At 44.7% G+C, this 25,120-nt stretch overlaps 1 protein-coding gene across 3 annotated transcripts in view; it reads left to right on the top strand.

Annotated features, from left to right (window-relative positions):
• CASP7 (caspase 7) overlaps positions 1-24,641 on the top strand; it is a 32,283-nt gene extending 7,642 nt beyond the window's left edge. For 2 of the 3 annotated variants that reach the window (XM_067024648.1, XM_067024646.1), the window contains exons 3-7: positions 16,563-16,699; positions 17,162-17,290; positions 20,256-20,431; positions 20,792-20,921; positions 23,022-24,640. In XM_067024648.1, the coding sequence (XP_066880749.1) occupies positions 16,563-16,699; positions 17,162-17,290; positions 20,256-20,431; positions 20,792-20,921; positions 23,022-23,245 (796 nt within the window). In that variant the 3' untranslated portion in view covers positions 23,246-24,640. Of the gene's footprint in view, positions 1-16,562; positions 16,700-17,161; positions 17,291-20,255; positions 20,432-20,791; positions 20,922-23,021 lie in introns of all 3 variants that reach the window. The other variant, XM_067024647.1, reaches the window with a different exon arrangement.
• The last annotated feature ends 479 nt before the right edge of the window (positions 24,642-25,120 follow it).

The raw sequence follows: 25,120 nt of genomic DNA, 5'->3' as shown, positions 1-25,120 counted from the left end.
TGGCATTCTGCTGATTCCTACCTTTTCCCTTTCTGGAGTTCACTTTTGAAGTTCTAAACTTTACATTGAATACTAATAATAACAGCTTCATTTGTTGAGCTTCTGTATGCCAGCTCAGTGTTGCACGTAGCCCTCACAACCCCAGGAGACGGTTCTGCCCTTAGCATCATTTAACAGGTAGCTAAAGTGAGGCACGAAGAGGGTTAGTAGTCTGCCTTTCTGGTGGGAGTTAATAAATGGCAGAGCTGAGATTAGAACCCAAACGGTACCAGCGCCACCCCCCTTAAAAGCTCTGCCGTGCTTTCTATTTAAAAGTAGGGCTGCAGGGCTTCCCTGGTGGCGCAGTGGTTGAGAGTCCGCCTGCCGATGCAGGGGACGCGGGTTCGTGCCCCGGTCCGGGAGGATCCCACATGCCGCGGAGTGGCTGGGCCCGTGAGCCAGGGTCGCTGAGCCTGCGCGTCCGGAGCCTGTGCTCCGCAACGGGAGAGGCCACAATGGTGAGAGGCCAGCATACCGAAAAAAATAAATAAATAAAAAAATAAAAAATAAAAGTAGGGCTGCAGGGACGTGGATGAGCCCCTTCCCTCCCCTCCTTAACCTTGGTCACGTGAGTGGTGTTCCCTGGCAAGAGGCAGGAGTGGTGTGTGCATCAGAGCATCAGACTTCTCTGTAGCTCCCAAACCAAGCCCCACAGCGGAGGGATAAAGGGTGAGGTTAGGGAGTGCTCCCAAGCAGTGTTCGGGAGGGGAAGAGCTGGTGATGAGGGGCGTCCTGGCTCCCTGCAACATCCCACAGAGATCCTTTGGTCATATCAGCCCAGACATGACTCGGAGAAGTGGGAAGGCCTCGGCATCCTGGATCCGAATTCCACTGGCACTGGTTGCCATTGCGGGTCAAAGATACCTGATGAGATGACCAGAAAATACAGCTCCAATTACTGAAAACTTTTCAAAGCCATGAGTTCAAGTGGTCCAGGCGAAACCACTCCCCAGTGCAAACCCTTTAGAGCAGTGGCCTTCAAATGTTTTTGCTCACATCCCCCCCAAATAATGTAAAGCTACACACACCCTCAAAATAGTTGCAAAGGATGTAGTAATATTTCAGTTTTCCCATGTCTCTGAGTATTCAGGTTAAGCAGGTTGCCTCTAAGTGAAAGAGAAACAGAAATCATATAACAGCCATTTCATAAGTCTTAGTTAGATGATGTGGCAGTTTCTATGTCATCTAAGATTTCAGGGTGGGTGAGAAGTCCACCCTTCTCCTCTCTAGTGGGAGACGGGAAACTGGGAGAGGGGAGGTGGTATCATATTCAGGCAGACCAGTTTTAGGAAAACTACGAATGGAAATTGAGGATCTGGCAATTCATTCACTTAAAATTGTCTTGTCTGCACCCCTTGGAAAAATCTCTGAGTACCCTGGGTGGAGACCACTGCCTTAAAGACCCATCATTTTGCAAAAATAGGTGTGGTCTGTGATGTGGGTTTTTTTTTTACCCACTTAACTTCTTTGGAAAGGTAAATAAGCCTGGGTAATCTTCTGTATCCTGGTCCACTATACCTTTTTTAATAGTGTGAACGATATTGATGTCAAGCTATATATTATCAAAATAAACAGTGAATATTTAAATTAAATACTTGCAAAATATTTAAATTAAATTCCATGGTATGAACTGCTTATTTTACTTGTATGAATTGCAAGACATGATTGTTGAATTATTAAATGTATTTGAACTACAATAAATGTCAATTTAATGTCTTATTCATCTAGGTTGTGAAATGTTAGTTGTTTATTTTCTTTGCCTTCTCTAGGCATCTGACTCGTACCCACGTGTTAGATGGTACACGGGCTGTCTACCAGATAGGCAATCAATGCAAATAAAATTCCATCAGGATTTGTGACATACCTGTAAAATTTAGATTTTTTCCTTCCTTTTTTTTTTTTTTTTTTTTTTAAACTTCAGCAGGATAGAAGGTCCTTTCATCTAGTAAAGTATCACTGGCTTTAAAATTAATCACTTGAGATGCCGTTTTTGGTCACATCCATTATTTCATTTATTCATTAAATACATGCGGCGTGACAGAGAGAACTTAAGTCCCTTGCACCAAATCCCATGGTTGATTAGTGGCAGCACCAGGATTTGAACCTGTATTCACCTGCCGCTCAAAACCAAGCTCTCAACCACCAGTCTCTGTTGCCACCTTGATGTGCCTGGTTCTGTGTTTGGCCCTGGCGCTGCACCCAGGAACGAGAGCAGCGAGGTCAACGTGGCCCTAGCCTCACTCACTTTCTGGTGGGCAAGGCAGACATGGAACCCGTAACTGCAGTGTGATCACCCCTGGAGGGGACGGAGCAGAGACAAGGGGAGATGGGCTGAACCACATTTTAGCAGGACTTGTCTGCAGGTCACGTAAAGGACTTGGAATCAATCCTAAGGACGGCGAAGTCACTAAAGGGTTTAAGCTGTAGAGTGACTTGATCGATTACACCTACGGAAACCCACAAGACCACTGGAGCTGCAGCATGGAGGGGAGCGCGCTGAGGAGGGCTTTGTGGTGAGGGGACGTGCATTAGGAGGCCATTGCTACTCCCCAGACCAGAGTGGCTGGTGTAGATGGAGCGGGACCGGGGCTTCCAGAGGTGCCTGGGAGGTAGAAGCCACCAGACTTTGACCAAGTGGAAGGTGAGGGCCGAAGAAGGGAGGGCCGAAGAGGCAAGTGGCACCTGCACCCCTGGGAATAGTTGAAGGCGGCTCATGCCAACTGAGCCTCCTTGCGCAGCAGAGAGGTAAAGCCGTGTATATTTCCAGTGTCACAGTGACAGAACTGCACCAGCATTTGCTGCCTGTCAGTGTTCCCCTGACCGTGCCTACTGCCTCGGCTTTGCTGACTGAGACCTCGTGAGAAACTTGGCTGGCGTCAGGGACCTTGTATATGATGGGGTGAGACTCTAAGTGTGATTAAAACAGGGTGATCTGAAGCAAAGAGGGAGTGTCCCTTAGCACACCTGACCCATGGATGCCCCACACTTACCCTCTGTGTCTTAAGGATTCTAACTGGGATTGTTACCGGTGACTCACTGGCGTGACCTGAACACAGCACTGGTTGTTTCCTGCAAATCTGGCAGGTGTGCAGTAGCCCCTCCCATAGCCCCCGCTGTGGCGCGTGGGGAACTTTACATCCCACGCTTCAGAGGTGTGGGTGCAGCCTGTGGGAACATCTCTGGCTGCTCCCTGCAGCTGACGGCAGGCACCTTCCCCCTCCCGTCCCATCTCCAGTTCCCGTCTCTAAGTGTCAGAATTGCAGGGAGGTAAGGCAGTGGAGGGGGCAGTAGCACCCCCATCCGTCTCTATTCTAGGACCCTCGACATCCTCTGGAAACCTCAAGGATTCTGGGAGACGAAAAGACGCCTCTTTTTCCCCCCAAAGCCTGGGCGGGACTCAGGTGGTCCCAAGCCCTCACACTTGTCTTGGCTTTTTTGTGTCAGTGCCACTAGATGGCATGACAGCATCATTTTATTTCCATTTCTCTGGGCCGTGAATAAACCAGGCAGTTCCTTAATTCACTTTTCTTAAAAAAAAAAAAAAAATTGATTGAAATATCTTCTACTTATCTGATTATTGGAGAAGATTTGGAAAACACAGAAAACCACAGAGGAAAAATACTTAGAATGTAAATTTTACATTAGTAAAGTGCTTGGACTTAAAAAAAAAATGACTTAGAAGAAATAAGTACTGTCTGCCCTCTAATCCTCATCCGTGGATCTAACCAACTGTGGATCAAAAATATTGGGAGTGGAAATTTCAGAAAGTTCCAAAAAGCAAAACTTGAATTTGCTGAGTGCCAGCAACCATTTACATAGTATTTACATTGTTTTAGGGATTATAGTAATCTAGAGATAACTTAAGGTATAAGGGAGGATGTGCATAGGTTATATGCAAATGCTACTCCATTTGAAGTACGGGACTTGAGCATCCGAGGATTTTGGTACCCTCAGGGGTCCTGGAACCAACCCCCTCGGATACGAAGGGCCAGCTGTGTGTGCACAGTCTATGTTCATCATGAGCCATAGTTGAGGAACAAGGCGTCCTGTCATCTGCGAACTTGAAGAGGGATCCCTCTTGATGTAAAGGTAACCCTAGATCCTAGACAGGGTTACCGGTCATGCAAGTCAACGATGTGGTCCCTGCCCTGGATATAAACTCAAGTTCTTAGTGAATATCTAGGCACGGGTATAGAAAATAGCTAATAACACGTAGTAACTGATTGCAGAATTGTAGAGTATTGGGAGCTGTGGGAGGCTGGGAGAGGAAGGATGAGGGTGGGGCTAGAGGAGTTGGGACTTGTCAGAGAAAAGGCAGTGGGGTTCTCAGGGGACTAGAAGAGCCTGCCTGCTGGGGCCAGGGCCGCGGTGGGAATGATGGCCAGGCCCCGCGACACAGGTCTGGGAAAGTGGGCAGAGCCCATGGACGGGCTGCGTTTGATCCTGGTGGGCTCCACTGAGAGCCATTGCGCATATAAGACCAAGCCCTGCCCAGTAGCCTGGAAGATGTCCCCCTTCCAGGGACACTTCAGCTGTGAAATCAGAGGCTCCTTTCTGAGTTCTGCTCAAGGTCACTGTTCAGGGAAATAAAAAACAAAGTAGCAAACATTGCACACGCTCTCAGATTTCCCCAGGGCCTTGGTGGAGCCTCGGGTTTCCCTGCTAAGGGGTGTATTTATCCTTACAGTGCCCGGGTGAAGAGGGCAGGAGAAAAGGCTTGTTTTCAAAGCTTGATAAGCTCCCTACTTTTGAAGCACTGGCTCAGATCCCATGAGCTTTCTCCTGTGTATCATCTTTGTGTTCTGACCTTTGTCCTCCTGGCGTGTGTTTCATAAATGCCACTTGGTTGTAATTCTTCTTTCTCCTGGGCTGCAACTTGAGTTGCTCCACCAATTGTGTTATATGTAAAGAGGTCCCTATTTTTTTTTTTTAAGTGTTATTTGTGTAATTATAAGAAAGATCCAGGCAGCCTGCCTGTTCATTTGGAGGCGGGTAGGGGAAGTGTTTCAGAAGAAGCAATGCTTTGGAATTGGAGAAAAGAACAAAGAAAGCAGACCTTAACTCATCCCAAGGACTATGTCCCTAATTAAGCAAAAGCCATTCAGTCATGCTCGTTTGATTGAAAGAGGCCAGGTCTGAGTCCCCTAAAAAGAAAAAGAACATTAAAACATACCCAGGCAGTTTACTTTTCAATAAAGGAAGCCTTCAGATTCAGACTCCAGAATACTGGATGCCTGTCTTCCAACTTTTTATATAAAGAGTAATAAAGATTTAACGCTATATTTGAAGTAGTCATGACACCACTTAAAATGACAGCAGTGCTGGTATGGAGTTGGACAACTTAGGTTCAGATCCTGTCCCTGAGTCCCACTCTTTAGTTGAACAACTAAAGCAGGTGTTTTGACCTTTTTGAGCCTCAGTTCCCTCATTTGCATGATAGGGATATGAATTCCTATCCACTGGGTTGTTTGTGAGAATTAAATTACCTGATAAGGGAGAAATCATGGAATCGTAATTTCAAACCGGAAGACTCCTTGAAAGGTAATTTATCCAGTTCCCCTTCTGTGTACCGATCAAAGAAAGTGAAGGCCAGAGAGGTAAAGTCCTCTATCCATAGTCACCCAACAGGACCAAGACCCAGGTCTAATCTGGAGTCCATTGCTCCCCCGCCCCTTACGTCAAGTGCCACCCACAAGTGCAGTGGCATCTAGCTCTTCAACCATATTAATCCACCAGCGGGGTGTTTTTTTTTCTTCCACCCAAGTGGGTCAGCAAATTTAATTCTTCATTGAAACTGCTCCCTTTCTGCTTCACTTCAGCTGAGAGATGGTATACAGACAGCATTTCAGCAGGGCTAGCGATGGGGTTTCTGATACAGAGGGCCACGTGCCCATTTCAGGAGCAGCAAGCCACACCTCTGAACCATGGTCACAGGGTCTAAATCTTTGAAGCCATGACTTCTACGTGTATAGAATACCTCTAGTTATTTTAGATGATTGCTTTTCTAGGGGGAAAAAATAAGCTCTAAAGTTAACAGAAAAAGTGAGGAAGGGAGGTAAATGTCAGGTTTCCATAGTGATAGAACTTTTAAAACACGATTAATGTAGAATTAAGTCCAGTAATCGAAGAGTACCATGAAAACAAGCCCCGTTGCTTCTCAAGGGAGCTCATAATCACAAATTAAGAAATGTGCATTATGGCCTTGCATGTTCAAACCCCAAGCATGCTGGTGCTTAGGGCTTTCTGGCTGGCCTGCGTCTGGTAGGGTGAGTTTGTATACGGCTCAGCTGTAAGTGAAAAAGATAGATGAAGTGATTGTGTAAGAATCAAGACTGAAGTGTGTGAGCTGTTCTCAGTTCTGGAGCTTGCAGCCACAGTACAGACACCATTGTGTCTCCCACTTCATTCTAGGCTATTTAAAGAGAATTCGGTCCTTCATTTCCCCTGAATTATTTTTTTCTTTGAGTCATTTGTCAATTTTTATTGCCAGAGGTCTCTGTTCTTTTTTTAAGGGGGAAGTTGGAAACATGGAGGCCGATAATTCTCCTCCTTAGCATATTTAAAAGGGACTTTGTTTCCCAGTGTAAGTGTACTTTTGCAAATGGAGTTTCAGAGAAGAATGTACGGAGCCAGTTTTTTTCTCCTTCACAAACCTCAGGATGGCAAGTGATTAGGAGGTTTCCCAGGAGTGCAGGTGTTATACCTCCCCTTCATCAGCTTCACACATTTCACTGACTGTGACCGTGAACCAGGAAATTGAAAAAAAACATTGCTTAATAACTTTGGTTTTTATGCATCCACCTCTTCCTCATTGCATTTGGAGGAGTGAAATGGGAAAGTGTGGTTAACTCCTGAGTCATTCGCTTTATCCAAGACCCTTGAAAAATGTTTATATGCTTCATTTGAAAATTAAAGTATTTGGTATGCCTCTATGGTCTTTTATTTTATTCTTATATTACTACCTTGAGGACCTTTAAAAGAAAAAAAAATAACCTAATGAATTTGAACTCTCTGATTCAGCACAAACTCACTTCCTATTTTTGTTCACTCACATCTAACTTCACATATTTTGCACTTTCTACGTGTGCTGTTTTGCCACCTTTTGTAGACTTGGCACTTCGGTGCGTTGCCCACATCTGCCTGCTCATCACTTTAAATAGCTGTGTAGTATTTTATTCTCCTGATACTCTGTCCCCTGCTTAGCCATTTCCCAGTTGTTTCCAGTTTTTCACCCTCAGAGATGGTGCTACTGGCTGCATCTTCGTGGAAATGTGGGAATTTTTCCCATGGGACCCCAAGTTCCTAGAAAGTCGCTTTTTCTCTAGGGAGCTGTCCTGGAGTGGGGAGTGCAGCCATGTGGAGCCTGGGCATTTCTGCTGGTCAGCAGAGAAGGGGGAGGCCAGTGTGACTTTCCCAGCCCCAGTGTGAACGGTCCTATGGAAAACTCCAGCGTGCAGTTCCCTGCTGATTCAGTCACAGGCCTTCAGGGCCGGGCGGACTGTGCCAGTCCTCTGCCCCTGCTGTGCTCCGAGCATGTTGAGTTTTTATTATTTCAGAGAAGAAGGAAACTCGCTGCCGGTCATCGCAGGGCGAAGCCTAGTTCTGCTGCAGAGGGGGTTGCTTTCAGATGGAGACATGAGGTACCACCTTCACTCTCTCCCTTCCTCTCGGTCTTGTTCTGTGCCTTGGTATGTCAGGACTGCTGGGAATGCCCTCTACTGAAATCCTGAAACTATGAATGAATCATCCCCGAAACATTTAGACAAAGCAGCTATGAAAACCAGAGCTCTAGTTCCGAATGAAGCAGCCCTGGGGAAATGTGTGCCTGGTGGTGTGTTTACTTTCATGCTGATGAATGTCTGCAAACAGACAGAGCTACTGGGAATCCTATTCACGGAGACACTTTAGAAAATAAATAGGAGTGGGTTTGTGTGCTTATATGCCCTTCCAAATATAGAAAGGTGTAATTCACGTTTCGAGCAGCCTAGGGGATCTGCAAGAAGATAAAACCTGTATTTATTCGCTCTGGTGATGGGGAAAATTATACTTGTACCCAGAGTGGATTGTAAAAATTTTTCGTGCACTTTCTGAGGCTTTTCACTTCTTTGCATAGTACGTACAGTATTTTTATCCTATAATGTTTGCTGGTATGTGTTACTGCAGACTCTTCAAGGAAGTCTTCCTATATAAATAACTATCAGAGCTTGGTGGTAATTCTTTGCCTCTTGATTTTGCTCAAATGACTGCGAAATCTGAGGTTCCAAAAAATGGCTCTCGACCTGAGAAGTTAGGATAATCTAGATCCTTCCTGATAATCAATGCTGGTATTATCTGTGTTCCTAGCAGAGATTTGAGCTTACCAAAACACATCTGGGCAATGAAGATAGTGGTCCTTGTACATATGAGCGAGGAGATACAACACCAGCAAACATGAAGGATGGTTAGGAAGCACCATCCTCAGCCAACCTGCTTGTGTAAATTAACTGCTCACTGTGTCTGAGCGCACACTTGAATGCACTTCCTAAGTCAGTCTTTCTACCAGGCTTTTGTAGTTGTTGTGACCTTGCTTGTCCAGCCCCAACCAAGCACAGTGGTTTCGTGGCCAGATTTGTTGTTTTAAAATCTGCAGCCAATTGTATAGAACACATGAGCTTTTAAGAGGATTTGGACCTTTTCATTCACTGGTGTGGTTTATCATAGCCTTGCACTTAGCAGATTCCAAAACCAGAATCGTGTGTTTCTCCTCAGTGTAGTAATCTTGGCCAATGTGTTCAGAATGTAAAAAGGTCAAGTTAAAGACTAAGTTTATCAGCACAAAATTAGCAAAGGGAGGCAACAAAATGGCGCCTGGAGAGGGTACAATGGGAAGTGATAGAATCTGGCTTTAAAAATACCCTGGCCAGCCTTTATTTGTTACATCTTTCCATACCTCTCGTTTGTACTTTGCAGAACAAATGGGGGTAATGATTATTAAACATACTTTGTAAAGCATAAAACCCTATTAAAAAATATTAATGAAACAACAAGGTCCTAACTGGATAGTACAGGGAACTGTATTCAATATCCTTTGATGAAACCATAATGGAAAAGAATATGAAAAAGAATGTATATATGTGTGTGTGTGTGTGTGTGTGTGTGTGTGTGTAACTGAATCACTTTGCTGTACAGCAGAAATTAATACAACATTGTAAATCAACTATACTTCAATAAAATAAATTTTTAAAATATATCAGTGATACTTGTTCCTGGTGACTTAAGGACTGTCTTAAGTGGTTCTTCCACCATTTGTACCATCTGTCAGATTCAGGAGAAAGGCTGGTTTCCATTGATCTGGACTTGAACGAAGTGCGGGTGCCCCCCTGTTGGGGTATGTGTAACGGCAGTTCTCACGTGTGCTAGCATCATCTTCTGCAGAAAAGGCCAAATGAACCCAGGACGACAAGAACAGCCACTTTTAGGAAATCTTGTCTTTGGGGGAGGATCGCCAGCTGAAGAAGTTTCTAACCTAGATCCTTGAAAGCTTCTTATCACCCTGTTCATTCCCACCCTGGCGCCCACCCCTGGAGAACCTGCGGTGCTGAGCTGTGGACCAGACCACTGCCATCTCTCTGCAGTTGACTGATTAATGAGAACCATCTCTTTGGAGCCCTTGAGGGCCTTGCTTCTGTCCAACAGCAGTTGTTTATCTGATGATCTGCTTGGCTCTGACCATTGATCTCCAAACAAACAGTAACTCTTTATGAGCTGCTAGCACTTCGGTCACAGAGCTCACCTCCCCCAACTGTGCTGATAGTGAGTTACAGGGCCACCAAGGCGGTGCTGGGGACTCACCCAAACATTGTGCAAACAAGGGAGAATAAGGATGGCATTGCTTACAAAGTGGCGTTTCCTGGAAGCGTTTTTGGTTGTGCTGTTAATTTTGGTTTAATATTCAGCTCGCTGTCACCTCTGGGAGACCTTGCAGGTTTCGTGGAGAGCCATAAATCCCACACATGACCCTAAATATAGCCACGCTGCTGCCCAGGGCCACCTTCCACAGGCCGTGCTCCCCGAGGCATATCTCATTTGATTTTCTAGCCAAGAGCTAAGGGGCCCAAAGGCTGCAGCCATGTGGAGAGTGGTGTTTGATACGGTGGGACGAGCTGGTACTCTCTACCCTGCCCGGAAGGAAGAGAGACTAGCCCGCGGGGAGCTCTGCTTCCACGGGCTCCGGAAGTAACGAAGGGGCTTGAAACAAGAGTGGAGCCTGCAGTGAAAGGTGAGGGCCAAGTGGGCCCAGGCAGTGGGCACACAGGCTAGTGCTGAGGCCCTCGGGCTTCAGAGGATATGAGCGCCTCCAGGAAAATACCCAGGCCTGCCTCTGATCCCCTGGGTCTAGGGCGAGGCCTGGGAATCTGAATTTTAACAGAGAAACCCTGGAATAAGGGACTTGGTGTCAGACCTCAGAATAAACCTGGACACTACCCCCGCCTGGCTTTGTGATGTTGGATAAGCTAATGTAATCTTCTTCTATGAGATATGGAGTTAATGTCTCACAGAGTTGCTGTAAAGATTCCATGAGATAATATATGTAAAGCAGTAAGTGTTCAAAAAGTAGTACTTATTAGAACTTTATTTATTATTGTTGTTACTATTGACACGTAGAGGAAGAAGGCTAGGGAGAGGGGTAAAATCACAGTGGAAAACAGAGAAATGGGGTGTCCAGGGACGCCTTTCAACAATTCCCACAAAAAAGTATGAATCCAAAAAAATCCAAAAAGTAATTTTCAAAACAGGTCTTGAAATCCATTTGCAGCAAGTGATTTTTAACTATTAAATAATAATTTTTATTTTAATCTTTTGAGTAGTTAACTTATTCATAGATAGAAAAAGAGATATACAGTCAAAATTCTTTCTCCTTCCTGCCATCCTGCTCTTGGCTCCAGAACACAGGTAACCACTTTTGATGCTATTTAATAAATAACATGGGTAATAATAATGATGTTTATTTATTCAGTACAACTTACTACACGCCGCACACTGGTCTAAGTGCTTTGTGAATATTAACTTGTTTACCAGCTCTGAGGCAGATGCTATAATTTTGTCCTTTTACAAATGAGGAAACTGAAGCCCAGAGAGGTTAATACGTAACTTGTCCACGATCACTCAGCGATGGGGTGGAGCAGGGTTTCAAACCCAGGCAGTCCAGCCCCGGAATCCACGGATTTATCCGTTATATCATCCTGCAAGAGTCTGTTTATGCAGATACAAGCAAGATACGAATTTTTCCTGACACGTAGCGCACTGTTCTCATTGTTTTGCCCCTTTGTTTTTTTCCCACCCTTAACACCGCTTATTGGAAATCATCCCACGTCAGGATAGGGAGAGCGTCCTCATTATTCTAACAATACTGTGTGGTTTAGATTCAAGACCCTGCCTTTTACAGTCCAGCCAGGAAGTAGAGGCCGAATTAGATCTTGATACTTGCCCTGCTGGTTATTATGGGAGTGAGTGGCTAACGGAATAAACTTAGGTCTGCCAACCAGGTCTTTTAATTGAGGCCTGCTATTAAGGTTCAAAACTGGACATGGGAACCCCAGGGGGAAAAAAATGGAAGAGAACTTGTCAGTCCAAAAGCGTTTCCAAATAGTATTAGGTGTCACACACAAAAGAAAGACTCAAGCAAAGCGATTGCCCTGTGTTCCTGCGGAATCAGCTACTGGGGCTCCCTAACGTAAGCCCCTCTCAGGAATCAGCCCCCTTCCTATACGTGAGGCTGTACTTAATTCATGTCTCTGCAGCAGCCTGGCAACAGCAGCTGGCAAAGTGGAAGAGATGGCACTGTTCCCACAAGAGGGAAAATGGGGTGAAAGGGAGATAGATAATCCCCAGAAGGGACCCCAAAGCCTCACAACTAGTAGGTGGTAGACTCTAGTCTCTTGGACTCTTTTACTTGCCTTTAGTCCACCTGGTTTCTTCCTGGCTCCTTTCCCCTGGTGACTTCTCGACAATCATTTCTTACTCTTATTTGTCTCTCGTTACATGCTTTTAATCATCAGGGTTGGCTTCCCCAGACTTAAGCTACAGATGGAGTTTTCCCAAAGCCAGTGCCTCTTAGGAAGATGAGCTCAATGGAATCAAGTTGATAATCACTCTCTGATACACATCTTTGGTGTGGGAAGACCTGGGTTTAACAAAAAGCTATTTGAGTTAGAAGGAAAAATTAATATGGACTGACTCAAATCCAGAAAGAAGAAGCAGATATTAAGTTCATTTTGAAAAATGAGAATTCAGTTTAGGGGAAGGGTAAGAAAGGGAAATTGTCCTTATCTCCCTTGAGATATTTACTGGGGATAAGAATCACATTTCATATTCATTTTTAATGTACTTTTTATAACCATGGAAAGTGTTTTCTTTAAAGTGTGTACATCTTTATATACACACTTTTGTGTTCCTTTTTTTTAAGCAGTTAGTTTTCCAAATTCTATTCTGATAGAAACAGAGTTCTTTTCTTTTTCATGTAACTTATATCTGAGCCTGTTTTTCTTACAAAAAATGCTCACTGGTGTAGTTTGGCTTATGGCAGCCTAAAAACATCACAGCTTGTTTATAATTTGGATATCATTGTACAGTTTGTTTTAAAACAATCTGTATTGCAGAAGACAGAAGTGAAATTTTCTCTCATAAAGGGCATAAACTTGACCTCCAGCCTGTCAGACCTAATGCTCCTCTTGTTAGGGTCTTCAAGTGGGCTTAAATTAGCTAAAGTCCTCTCAGGAGCCGATGAGAAAATGCAGGTGAGAATTTTATCAAGATCCCAGCCCATAATAAGCCCTGACAAACGCTAATTGTTATTATTACCTATAAAACGTGTGTGATTATGCCCCCTCCACCTACCTCAGAGATGTCAGTTGAAGACCGACATCTTTATGACTGACTTCACTCTGTATGACAGAGTGTTTTTCTCTTTCTGACTTACTTCACTCTGTATGACAGCCTCGAGGTCCATCCACCTCACTACAAATAACTCAGTTTCGTTTCCTTTTATGGCTGAGTAATATTCCATTGAATATATGGGCCACATCTTCTTTATCCATTCATCTGTTGATGGACACTTAGGTTGCTTCCATGTCCTGGCTGTTGTAAATAGCGCTGCAATGAACATTGTGGTACATGACTCTTTTTGAATTATGGTTTTCTCAGGGTATATGCCCAGTACTGGGATTGCTGGGTCCTATGGTAGTTCTATTTGTAGTTTTTTAAGGAACTTCCATACTGTTCTCCATAGTGGCTGTATCATTTTACATTCCCACCAACTGTGCAAGAGGGTTCCCTTTTCTCCACACCCTCTCCAGCATTTATTGTTTGTAGATTTTTTGAAGATGGCCATTCTGACCACTGTATGGTGATACCTCATTGTAGTTTTGATTTGCATTTCCCTAATGATTAATGATGTTGAGCATTCTTTCATGTGTTTGTTGGCAATCTGTATATCTTCTTTGGAGAAATGTCTATTTAGGTCTGCTGCCCATTTTTGGATTGGGTTGTTTGTTTTTTTGCTATTGAGCTGCACGAGCTGCTTGTAAATTTTGGAGATGGATCCTTTGTCAGTTGCTTCATTTGCAAATATTTTCTCCCATTCTGAGGGTTGTATTCTCGTCTTGTTTATGGTTTCCTTTGCTGTGCAAAAGCTTTTAAGTTTCATTAGGTCCCATTTGTTTATTTTTGTTTTTATTTCCATTTCTCTAGGAGGTGGGGCCAAAAAGGATCTTGCTGTGATTTATGTCATAGAGTGTTCTGCCTATGTTTTGAGAGGGGAGACTTTAGAAGGTAGGAGACCAGACTGAGGGCGTTTCTCTTTTAGAAATAAAGTGATACGACAGAAGAAATTTGGCCCTACAAAAATGGAGGATAAAGTCATGTTGAGGTTGAAAACAGCAGTATGGAATCTGAAGTTGCAACTGAACATCGCTAACCTGTAATCTGGACCAAAGTAGGAGGAGAAAGGGGAAAGGCCACATCCTTTCAGAGGTTCTGAGAAACTCAGATAACATTCAATGAAAACTCAGAGTAAAATACCCTTGAACCCCCATTCATCAGGGAACAAGCTCAGTTTTCACTTTTCACTTTACTTCTTCCAACTTTTGATGGAGTTTGGGGAGGATGGTGGACAAATCATTCTAACAGATACTCAAGAGCATAAGGCTCTGGAACACTGACATGAAGGAGGAGGCCTGGGTGAAGGTCCCACCTTGCCGATCACTAGCTGGGCGACCCTGGACAACCCCCTGCCTCTCTGTGGACCTCAGTTTCCATGTCTGCAAAATGAGCAAATAAAACCTGATTCATTCATTCATATGACAGTTTTTAACTTCATTGCCCGACTAAAACCTCTCATACAGTATTTAGTAGAAGTGGCAAGAGTGGACATATTTGACTTGTTCCTGATCTTAGGGCAGGAAGCATTCAGCCTTTCATCATTAAGTATGTCGATGAAAATTCAGTTAACTTATCAAGTCAAGAAGAAAACGGGAATTTTATTGGAGCCAAACCGAGGGTTATAACCCGGGAAGCATATTCTCAGAAAGCTCTGAGAAGTGTTCCACCCGTTAGAAGTCGAAGGCACAGTCATATTCATTTTCAAGACATAGGCTCGTCCATCAAAATGACATACTGATATTTCACATAAAGTTCACCGAAGTTACATCGTCCAGATAAGCACATACAAAGCCAGCAGCAAGTCACCACGACCCCCTACAGAGCTGGGAAGGAATGCTATTTTAAGAAGTTACATTGCTAGCATATCTGAAGAGAGAAGACATATTGATCTTTACAGTTGAGCGGGCACTCCTGTCTTTGAGGAATTCTGGTTAACGTGCAGTGCAGAGGTAAACTGCACATTAGGGAGGGAGGGAGGAGGCCCAAACAAACACAGAGAACTTTAATTTTTTCTTGTCCCACCTTAAAATATAAATTTTACCTCATCAAGTATGATATTAGCAGTGGGTTTTTCACAGATGCCCTTTGCAGGCTGTGCTGGTTCCATTGTCATCCTAGTTTAGTGAGCGTTTTTATCATAGCGGAGGGTGTTGGATTTTGTCAAATGCTTTTTTGCACCAATTGAGTTGATCATGTGGTTTTTGTCCTTTATTCTATTCATACGATGGATTACAGGGGTTGATTTTTGGATGTTAAACCAACCTTGTGTTCCTGGGACCAATCACTCTTGGTCGTGGTGTATTACCCTATTTATAGATTGCTCGTTTGGCTTGCTGATATTTCATCAAGGATTTTTGCATCTGTATTTATTAGGGCTATTGGTCTGTAGTTTATAACAAATTAATTTATCGAGCAACTCATAATGCCAGGTGTTGTTCTAGGTGTTGAGGATTCTGCAATTTTTCAAAAGAGATTAAAAAATCTCTTCTCTCGTGGAGCCTACATTCAGACGGTCGACTAGCAATGCAGCTCCCCACTGATATTTGACATTTTTTTCCTCTACCCTGTCAGTGATGCCCCAGATTCCAGTCTCAGTGCCTGTGTGCCTGACTCTTACAAAACTGGACGGTCAGTGTCTGGAGATCGGAAGGGGCCTACTTTCTTGTTTAAGTCGCTGTTCCTTTTTTCCCCTTTTAATGTAAATGTTAATTAAATTATAACATCTACATAGAGAAGTACACACACTTATGTACCCTCTTGTGTATGGGTTCTTTCACTCAGCATTACCTGTCTAAGATGCATCCATGTGGCTCTGTGTTGTCGTGGTTTGTTCACTCTCATTATTGTAGGCATATATTTTTTAATAAAGATATACCTACCTTGTTTTCTTAGACATATTAACACACTTAATAGACTACAGTATGGTTTAAACATAACTTTTATGTGCACTGGGAAACCAAAAAGATCATCTGACTTGCTGTATTGGGATATTTGCTTATTGCAGTGGTCTGGACCGAACCCACAGTATCTCTGAGGTCTGCCTGTCTACAGTATTGCATTGCATGAATATTCCACAATTTATCCGTTCTACTGCAAATGGACATTTGGATTATTTCCTGTTTGGGGCTGTTTAAATAGTACTGCTGTGCACATGTGTGGCTCTGTCGTTAGGTAAACGTCTGCTCTCCTTTGAGCTATATACCTAGGAGTGGAATAGCTCTGTCATAGGATATGTTTAAGTTCAGTTTTAGCAGGTTCTGCCAGTTTTCCACAGAGGGGTGTACAAAGGGGGCTCCCCCAGTAACATATAATAATTCCGGGTGCCGAACGTGCTCGCCGAGACAATGAAGCCATTCTGAGGGACGTACTGGTATCGCATTACGATTTCAGTTTGCACTTCTGTAGCATCTCCTGAAATTTAGCAGGAGATCCTGTTCATTTTAAACACGACAATTAAACAGAACCAACTGTCCACCCGAGCTCTTTTTCTTTTTCACAGACATTGCAGCATTCTTGGGCACCCCTTTTATGCTAGTAGTAAAAACAAGAGGTCATTCCTGTCCAAACAGCTTCCACAGCCCCTGACTGGCTTTGTATTTCCCCAGTAAGAAGAAGAAAAATGACTCAGGGAAATCGGCCAAGAACCCCCGGGACCGAGTGCCTACGTATCAGTATAACATGAATTTTGAGAAGGTGGGCAAATGCATTATCATAAACAACAAGAACTTCGACAGAGTGACAGGTGGGTGCTGTGGGCATGGGCTAACCTCTCCTGTTCCCTTCCAGTTTCTTCAGCTTGCATTCAGACTTGTAGCAGATGTTCCTCAGGAAGACACTGTGCCCACCTACTGTGGCAGACAGCCCCTCCTCTGGTGGTATTCGAGTGTCCAGGAGAGAGGGATGCGGGGAAACTGGGAACGTTCAGTCTGAGAGCCCCATCATGTGCATGAGCGGATGTAATATTTGGACCACATGTGGGACTTGGCTGAGGATCGAGGAGGGCTGTTTGGGCTGACTGGGCCTGAGAGTTGCCACGACGAGGCTCATCTTTTGTGGGTGGGCTGAGTTACCCTCTCCTTTGAGTTTGCTTCTTGTTTCAGTCGCTCATCTACATTGTGACCTTGGCGGCATTTCCACCGGAGCACCTGGCCTGATGGTGCCAGCACGTGGCACTCATCGTGGACTCGGTGCTTGATTCCCACAGGAATGGGTGTCCGCGAGGGAACAGACAAAGACGCTGAGGCCCTTTTCAAGTGCTTCCGAAGCCTGGGTTTTGATGTGACCGTCTATAATGACTGCTCTTGTGCCAGGATGCAAGATCTGCTGAAAAAAGGTGCACTCCTGCCCTTCCTCCTTCAGTCTTCTTCCTTCTCCCCACCTGGTCTGCGGAAGACACCTTCACATGCAGGAGGGAAATGTCTCAGCGTGGGAAGCCCTTCCTTCCTCTGGGTGACTCCATACCTGTCTCTGGGGCACCTGTCTCTCTGGAAACTTAGATCTCCCTCTAAAAAGGTGAAAGCAGCTTACATCACAGCAAGAGAAATAGGTTCTGTATCTACAGAATGGTCTCAATTTCAAAACGCCAATTCCTAGCGAAGTAACAAATCCACCTTTCTGTCCAGAACAGAGTTTAAGTGTAAACTTTTCCCTGGTGGCAGAGAGAGAATAATAACCCCATACACTACACCTTATTTTTTTTATACGACATGGTCACAAACTTGTTTCTTTAGATCTTTAGCACAACCCCTGCATGTTGGCCAACAATATTATCATGCCCGTTTCATGAATGTGGGGACAGAGCTTTAGAGAGGATAAAGGCCATACTGAAGACATAGTTAGTAGGGGCAGAACCAAAACTCAAGCCTTGGTCTTCCGATTCCAGAACAATTACGTTTTCTGTTACCCCACACCATGTAGTGGAAGCCACCTAGGATATTCTCGCATTTAGGGCAAATGATTGAAAGTAATGCCCTCCCAACTCATTAGATGGTGACCCATGGGCAGAGGGTAGGCACACAATTCCAAGCAGTGTTTCTTTTCTTAGCTGTGCAGCTAAACAAAAATAAGACACCACCCCCCCCAATAACACTCTCTCTTAAGTACCCTCTCTTATATTTTTAAAAACTAGGTATATTGGGCTTCCCTGGTGCCGCAGTGGTTGAGAGTCCGCCTGCCGATGCAGGGGACACGGGTTCATGCCCCGGTCCAGGAAGATCCTACATGCCATGGAGCGGCTGGGCCCGTGAGCCATGGCTGCTGAGCCTGTGCGTCCGGAAAAAAAAAAAACAACAACAACAAAACAACTAGGCATCTTTTCCTTATTTCTTCAAACAGGAATCTTAAGAGCCCACCTTCTGTACCCTAGTAGGCCACATGGTAGAGCAGACTGGAAGTCAAGAGTACAAATTTGGGGTCTAGTCCAAGTTCTAGCAGCTGGGCGAGCTAGACAAAGCATCTGTGCGTTCTTGGTTTTTTACTTTCCTGAAATGCGGATCATGATACCAGCTCCTCCTGCTTCTTGGGGCTGCAGTTAGCATTAGCTGAGGGAAAGTTTGTGAATGTGATTTGGGAAGGGTAATGGCCTCTACAGATGTAAGGGCTTGTCCCAATTGTAGTTTCTGTCCTTATGAAAAGTGAGTTATTCCACCCATGTCCAGGGCATGTCAGGATCACAGAATTCTCATTTATTGTCCTGTCAAAATAGCAACATGGTGATTTTTCTTGACAGGACAAAGTTCTAGGACCTCTCCGAGATTCCATTTTTTAATCAGTGAAATAAAGATAAACAAGGCCTACTTCAAGCAGCTCTTGTAGGGATTAAATAAGATAACTCTGGCAAAGTACCTAGATCACTGTCTGCCTGCAGTAGCTGCTCAAGAAATTCTTTACTACTTTTTTTTTTTTTTTTTCGGCCACACCGCACAACTTGTGGGATTTTAACTCCCCGAGCGGGGCTTGAACCCGGGCCCTCAGCAGTAAGAGTGTGGAGTCCTAACCGCTGGACCTCCAGGGAATTAAGAAATTCTAAATCTTCTTCTTCCCCCATCATTGATGAAGAGAAGAGAAGAAAGGATAGGTTATAGTAATTAGTTAGTTAGCTAGGTAGTTAGTTAGAACCACAGAACCTTAGATGAAATCAAGCTGAGCCAACCCATTACATAATTTATGGCTCCCTCTCCTCAGTATCCTAAATTGACAGCCAACCTAGCATTTTCTTTTTTTCTTTTTTGTAATCTTATTTTTTACTTTTTAAATTGTGGTAAACTACACATAACATAAAAGTTACCATCTTAAAGACTTTTTTTTTTTTTTTTTTTTATTTATTTATTTCTGGCTGCGTTGGGTCTTCGTTTCTGTGCGAGAGCTTTCTCCAGTTGCGGCGAGCGGGAGCCACTCTTCATCGCGGTGCGCGGGCCTCTCACTATCGCGGCCTCTCTTTTTGCTCCAGACGCGCAGGCTCAGTAGTTGTGGCTCACGGGCTTGGTTGCTCCGCGGCATGTGGGATCCTCCCAGACCGGGGCTCGAACCCCGGTCCCCTAGCATTGGCAGGCAGATTCTCAACCACTGCGCCACCAGGGAAGCCCTAAAGACTTTTAAGTGTACAGTTCAGTGGCAGCGAGTACATTCCCATTGTTTAGCAGCCATCACCACCCGTCTCCAGAAGAACTCTTTTTCATCTTGTGTAACTGAAACTCTGTCCCCATTACACACTAACGCCGCATTTCCCCATCCCCGCAACCCCCGGCAACCACCATTCTGTTTTCTGCCTCTGTGAACCTGATTACTCTAGGAGCCTCGTATACATGGAACGGTGGAGTCTTTTTTCTTTAGTAAGTGGCTCGTTTCACTTAGTATGTTATATTTTCTTTAACAAATACTTGCCCAATACTCTTCTGGGCTGCTTTACAAATAGCACCTCATTTAATGGGTACTGTTGTCTCCATTTTACAGACAAGGAAACCGAGGCACAAAATGGTTAAGTAACTCACCCAGTGTCACAGACCTAACAAAGGCCACACTCTTCAGCAACCCCGTATGCTGTCTCCCAGCTGCTGCCTGAAGCCCTCCTACCCTTGGGGTTCTCTTCCTCGTGAGGCAGCCTCGTTCTGGTTTCAGACTGAGTGAGAACTCTAGAATTCTCCCTCTCTCTAACTGCTCTCCAGTGTCGTCCAGGGGCGCTCCTCCACCCTCTACCTGTCCCCCTCTGTCCGTAACAGCTGCCAGGCTGAAAGGGAATACTACCTCCGAGGTCCCACAGGACTTAGGTTTTAACTTTTCAATGTTTAAATCGCTTGCAGCCTCCGAAGAGGACCACAGAAATTCAGCCTGCTTTGCCTGCATCTTGTTAAGCCATGGAGAAGAAAATTTAATTTACGGCACAGACGGCAAGACAGCAATAAAGGACTTGACAGCCCATTTTAGGGGGGATCGATGCAAAACCCTGTTAGAGAAACCCAAACTCTTCTTCATTCAGGTAAACCCTTTCCAAAGTCCATAGAAATGGGAAAAGATTACACAATGACTTGGATTGTACCGTTTTTTTTGCAAATCTACATGCTGTTTCTATTGGGGTATGCAAATTTGGGTCGTATTTTTCTACCTCTAAATGCTTGCCATCTGCATTTAGGTTGCATTGGATCACAAATTATGAGAGTTTAAGACATTGCAATATTTTTATTTGCTCTGCTTGCTGATTTGACACATTATCAACTTATCTTGAAGATTGTTGCGTTGCTAGTACATGCCAAGCGTAGACAACACGGGGACACAGCGGTGGACAGCACACGTGTTCCTGTTCCCAACTTCACGGAGTGATCTCTGCTTTGATATTTAGGCTTGCCGGGGGACAGAGCTTGATGATGGGATCCAGGCCGACTCGGGGCCTATCAATGACACAGATGCTAATCCCCGATATAAGATCCCAGTTGAAGCCGACTTTCTCTTCGCCTATTCCACAGTTCCAGGTATCACATCCATTGTCTGCTAACCAGACCATGCCATCCGTCCCACCATCGAAATGAAGGCTTGCAGCTATGTCAGTTTCTTACTGCTGCAGCAATAAATGGCCACAAACATAGTGGCTTAACACACACAAATGTATTACCTTACAGTTCCAGGGGACGGAATTCCAAAACGGGTCGGCAGGGCTACAGTTCCTTCTGGAGACTGTAGGGGGGAAAATCCATGTCCTCGCTTTCCCGGCGTGTTAGAACCACCTGCATTCCTTGGCCCGTGGCCCCCTTCCTCCAGCTTCAAAACCAGCCACCTCCCATCTCTGACCCTCCCTCCACCCTTACACCGCTCTTTCTGACCGCAGCTGGGAAGGGTTCTCCTCTTTTCAGGACTCCTGTGATTAGATTAGTCTCATCTGGATAATCCAGAATAATTTCCGCATCTTGTTTGCTTGACCTCAATCACATCTGCAAAGCTCTTTTTTTGCCGTGTCTGGTAACATATTCACAGGCCCTGGAGTTAGTTATAAGAGCAAACATTTCTATGGCACTTTACAATTCACCAAGTGTTGTTCATGTCTTTTACCTCAATTATCCCTGAAATAATTGTGTAGGTAGTTAGGAGAGGTGTTACATCTGTCCTAATTTTACAGATAGAAGAAAAAATTGAGCTTGGGTGAGTTTAGGTGACCTGACCAAGGCCATATAGAGATTTTGGTACGTAATAGAGTTAGAGCTCAGACCAGGATTCTTGTATATGGCAGCCTGTTAAGAGACACCAGAAATGCCTGTAGCAAGCAAGCCACCTTACGATTAACCGAGCTCCGGGTCTGCCTGAGTGAGTTCAGTGAAGTTCCTTTGTTTGGGGTAAAAACCATCACTAAGTTAGAATTCTCCCAACTGTAGCAGTAGTTTGTCAAGTGCTTGATACAGAGGTACTGGTTACAGTAAATAGGCCATTGTGTTTCGAAAATCAGTTCTGGCGGGATCTACAGATGGGGTTTTGTGAGAATGATAACGTCACAAGTTTTAAGGATTGTGCGTGGAAGAAAGAAATCTGGTCTCCTGCCCGTGAGAGGGAGGCGGGGTCACGGGAGCATGTGTCTGTGTAAACCAACCCGTTACTCAAGTTGGAGGTGCTCTGAGCCAGGTCTAGCAGAACTAAAGGAAGAAGGGTGAACTCTAGGGAGGCAGGTGAGAGAGGCTTCCGGAAAAAAGAGCTGCTGTAACTGGGTCTTGAAAAACCAAACAGCAGGAACAAGGGAGCGATGGCTCACCAGACAGAGTGCCCAGGGGCAGGTGGCCCAGTGCGTGGGTAAAACTCAAAAGGCTGGACCACAGGGGCTGTCGGTCTGCTCCGGCTGCACTCACATAAGACCACAGACTGGGGGGCAGAAATTCATTTCTCACCATTCTGGAGGTTGAGATCAAGGTGCCGGGCATTGTGGCTTCTGATGAGAGCTCTCCTGGCTTGTAGACCGCTGCCTTTTCACTCCCGTGGCACAGAGAGGAGCGAGAGGCCGTAGCACAGGGTGTGGCCGGGCATTAGCAAGGTTCAAACCCGGACAGGTAGACAGGGGGCCACGTTGTCGTGGGCCCTGTGGGCTGTGCTAAGCAGCCCGAACTTCACCCTAATATAGGGGTGCCACGGAACTGTCTTAGGTAGGAGAGGGACAGGATGAGATTTGTGTTTTAGAGTGGTTACCTGTAGGACACACACCTACACGGATAGGAGGGGGATACTGTCACCTCAGAAAAGCATGTGCGGGGCTTCCCTGGTGGCGCAGTGGTTGAGAGTCCGCCTGCCGATGCAGGAGACACGGGTTCGTGCCCTGGTCCGGGAAGATCCCACATGCCGCGGAGCGGCTGAGCCCGTGAGCCATGGCCGTTGGGCCTGCGCGTCCGGAGCCTGTGCTCCGCAACGGGAGAGGCCACAACAGTGAGAGGCCCGCGTACCGCAAAAAAAAAAAAAAAAAAAAAAAAAAAAAAAAAAAAAAAAAAAAAAAAAAAGAAAAGCATGTGCGAAGGCCCCAAACCCGACAGCTCCTACTGGGTGGTGAGCGGAGCGGTGGCCAGGTCAGCTGATTTCGTCTCCTTTCTCTCCCGTTGAAGGCTATTACTCATGGAGGAACCCAGGGAGTGGCTCCTGGTTTGTGCAGGCCCTCTGCTCCATCCTGAACGAGCACGGGAAAAGCCTGGAGATCTTGCAGATTCTCACCAGGGTGAATGGCAGGGTGGCCAGGCACTTTGAATCTCGTTCTAATGACCCATGCTTCCACGAGAAGAAGCAGATCCCATGTGTGGTCTCCATGCTCACCAAGGAGCTCTACTTCTGAAGATAACCATTCCAGGGGCGCATTCTAGCTTGAGAAGCTACGGATCGTTTGTTGATGAATCAGAATTTTTTTTTTTTTTTTTTTTGGATGCTCTTGAAAGATCCAGAAATTCTAAAAGATTTTAACTTCAGGAAAATTGATTCAACAGGAAACTTTCTGGTGCTGTCTTATCGTCTCTGAATTTTCAGAGACATTTTTTTTTTAACATTGTTATCCATTTGGTGACTTTCTCTTAAGATTAATTTTCTGTTTGTCTTTCTTTTTCCTTGTTGTCACACTTAGTACATACAACAAAAATGACCTCTGCAGATGAGTGTTGGCTGTGTCCACCGTGATTGGTGGTGACTTTGGTGGACCATCAGAGTCATATTTGTACCTGGCAAAGAGAGTGCTTGACAAAAAACAGCCCAAGGGATATTCATCTGCCTGTATTGCAGAAAGTGGGTATTGAATGCGGTTTGAGTGATCATTTTCACTGGCTTACGGCGGATTCCCGTGCAGAAATTCCCAGATATGTTAGAGGGGGAAAAAAATGTAATGATTCTAATATGTAGTAGTCAGGATCCAGTCAGGAAAACAGAAACCATTCTAAGTATTTCAGTAGAGGGAATTTAATAGAGCAAATGGACATAACGTAGATGATGAAAGAGAAGATAAATGAAAGGAAGCTGTTACCACCTAGGGCTCTGAGGAGGTGTGGTTCCCTGAGTCCAGAAGCTAGGGTCATACACAGGAGCTGCAAACATGGTTGGGGGATGGCTGGTAGGAGCTGGAACCACCTAGGAGTTGTGGGAAATGAAGCCGTGGCAGGAACAAAGCCATTGCCCGAGATGGGGCCACACCAGATGAGTCAGACGTGGCAACATACCCGCCGGGCCTCACCTCTCCTTCTGCCTCTAGTCTTCCTCTAGCACCTTACCCTTCCAGCCCTACCTGGAAGCAATCTGCCAAGGGCCCTGGAAAGTGTGATTTCCTGCAATACAGAGCATAGCAAGGGATAGTGAGGCAAAGGAGGAACAGAAATAGATATGGGCCTGGCTCACAATGTGAATAGAAGGAATCCTATTCCCGATGTTCAGTGAGTCATCTGTTCAGTCATTAATTCATTGAGTTGTCAGATAATCTATGTATTACCTGTTATGTGCCAAATCATCTATTTTAGCTTTAAAAATCTGCCTGGAACTTTTTAGTTTATTCCAAGCCTTATTCTGGGTAAATTTTTTGTTACCTCTAATTCTCCAAATGGGGGAAGGTTTATGGCGAAGATATTTGCACTGTGTTTGCAAGGTGGTGTCCCCTTTTGAATCCTTGATACTTACTATTGTACTCTGCCTGATAACTTGTTAACAAACAAATGTTTATATTTATTGATTAAAATGTGGTTGTTTAATTCCTAATCTGCTTAGTTTGCTTTCCTTTTGAAGTTTTTTTTATTTCAGTGGGAAAATGAGAAAACAGGATTAAGAGTTGACCCCACCGACTTGACCTCAACACAAAATGTAATTCATGTTTTCTTTTGAAGCTAGAACACTAATAAAACAACGTGTAAACAAATCACTTAGGAAGCTGAAACTCTTCACATAAAGGGTTAATGAACTTGTAAAGCTGTTTGTGATGGGCTGGCCCTTTTTAATTTGGCAACAAAATCAGATGGTGTAAAAGTATCTTCTTTCAATAAGAAAACTAATTTAGGGCCAGTTTATTAGACTTGTCCCTGTTTCCTGCCATCTAAAATATGCCAAATGTTCAAAATTTAAGTGGTGATCATGAATCAAGAGAATCAATAAGCACCGACCCCACTTTTCTCAGAATTCACAGGCTGTTCTTTGGGAAATAGACTACCCTGTTCAAGATTCCTATCTTAGAAATAAATAT

Source organism: Kogia breviceps, chromosome 2 (assembly GCF_026419965.1).
Source record: "Kogia breviceps isolate mKogBre1 chromosome 2, mKogBre1 haplotype 1, whole genome shotgun sequence".
NCBI classification, from domain to species: domain Eukaryota; kingdom Metazoa; phylum Chordata; class Mammalia; order Artiodactyla; family Physeteridae; genus Kogia; species Kogia breviceps.
The sequence above is the reverse complement of the archived record's forward strand: the minus strand, read 5'-3'. Positions and strand labels throughout refer to the sequence as shown.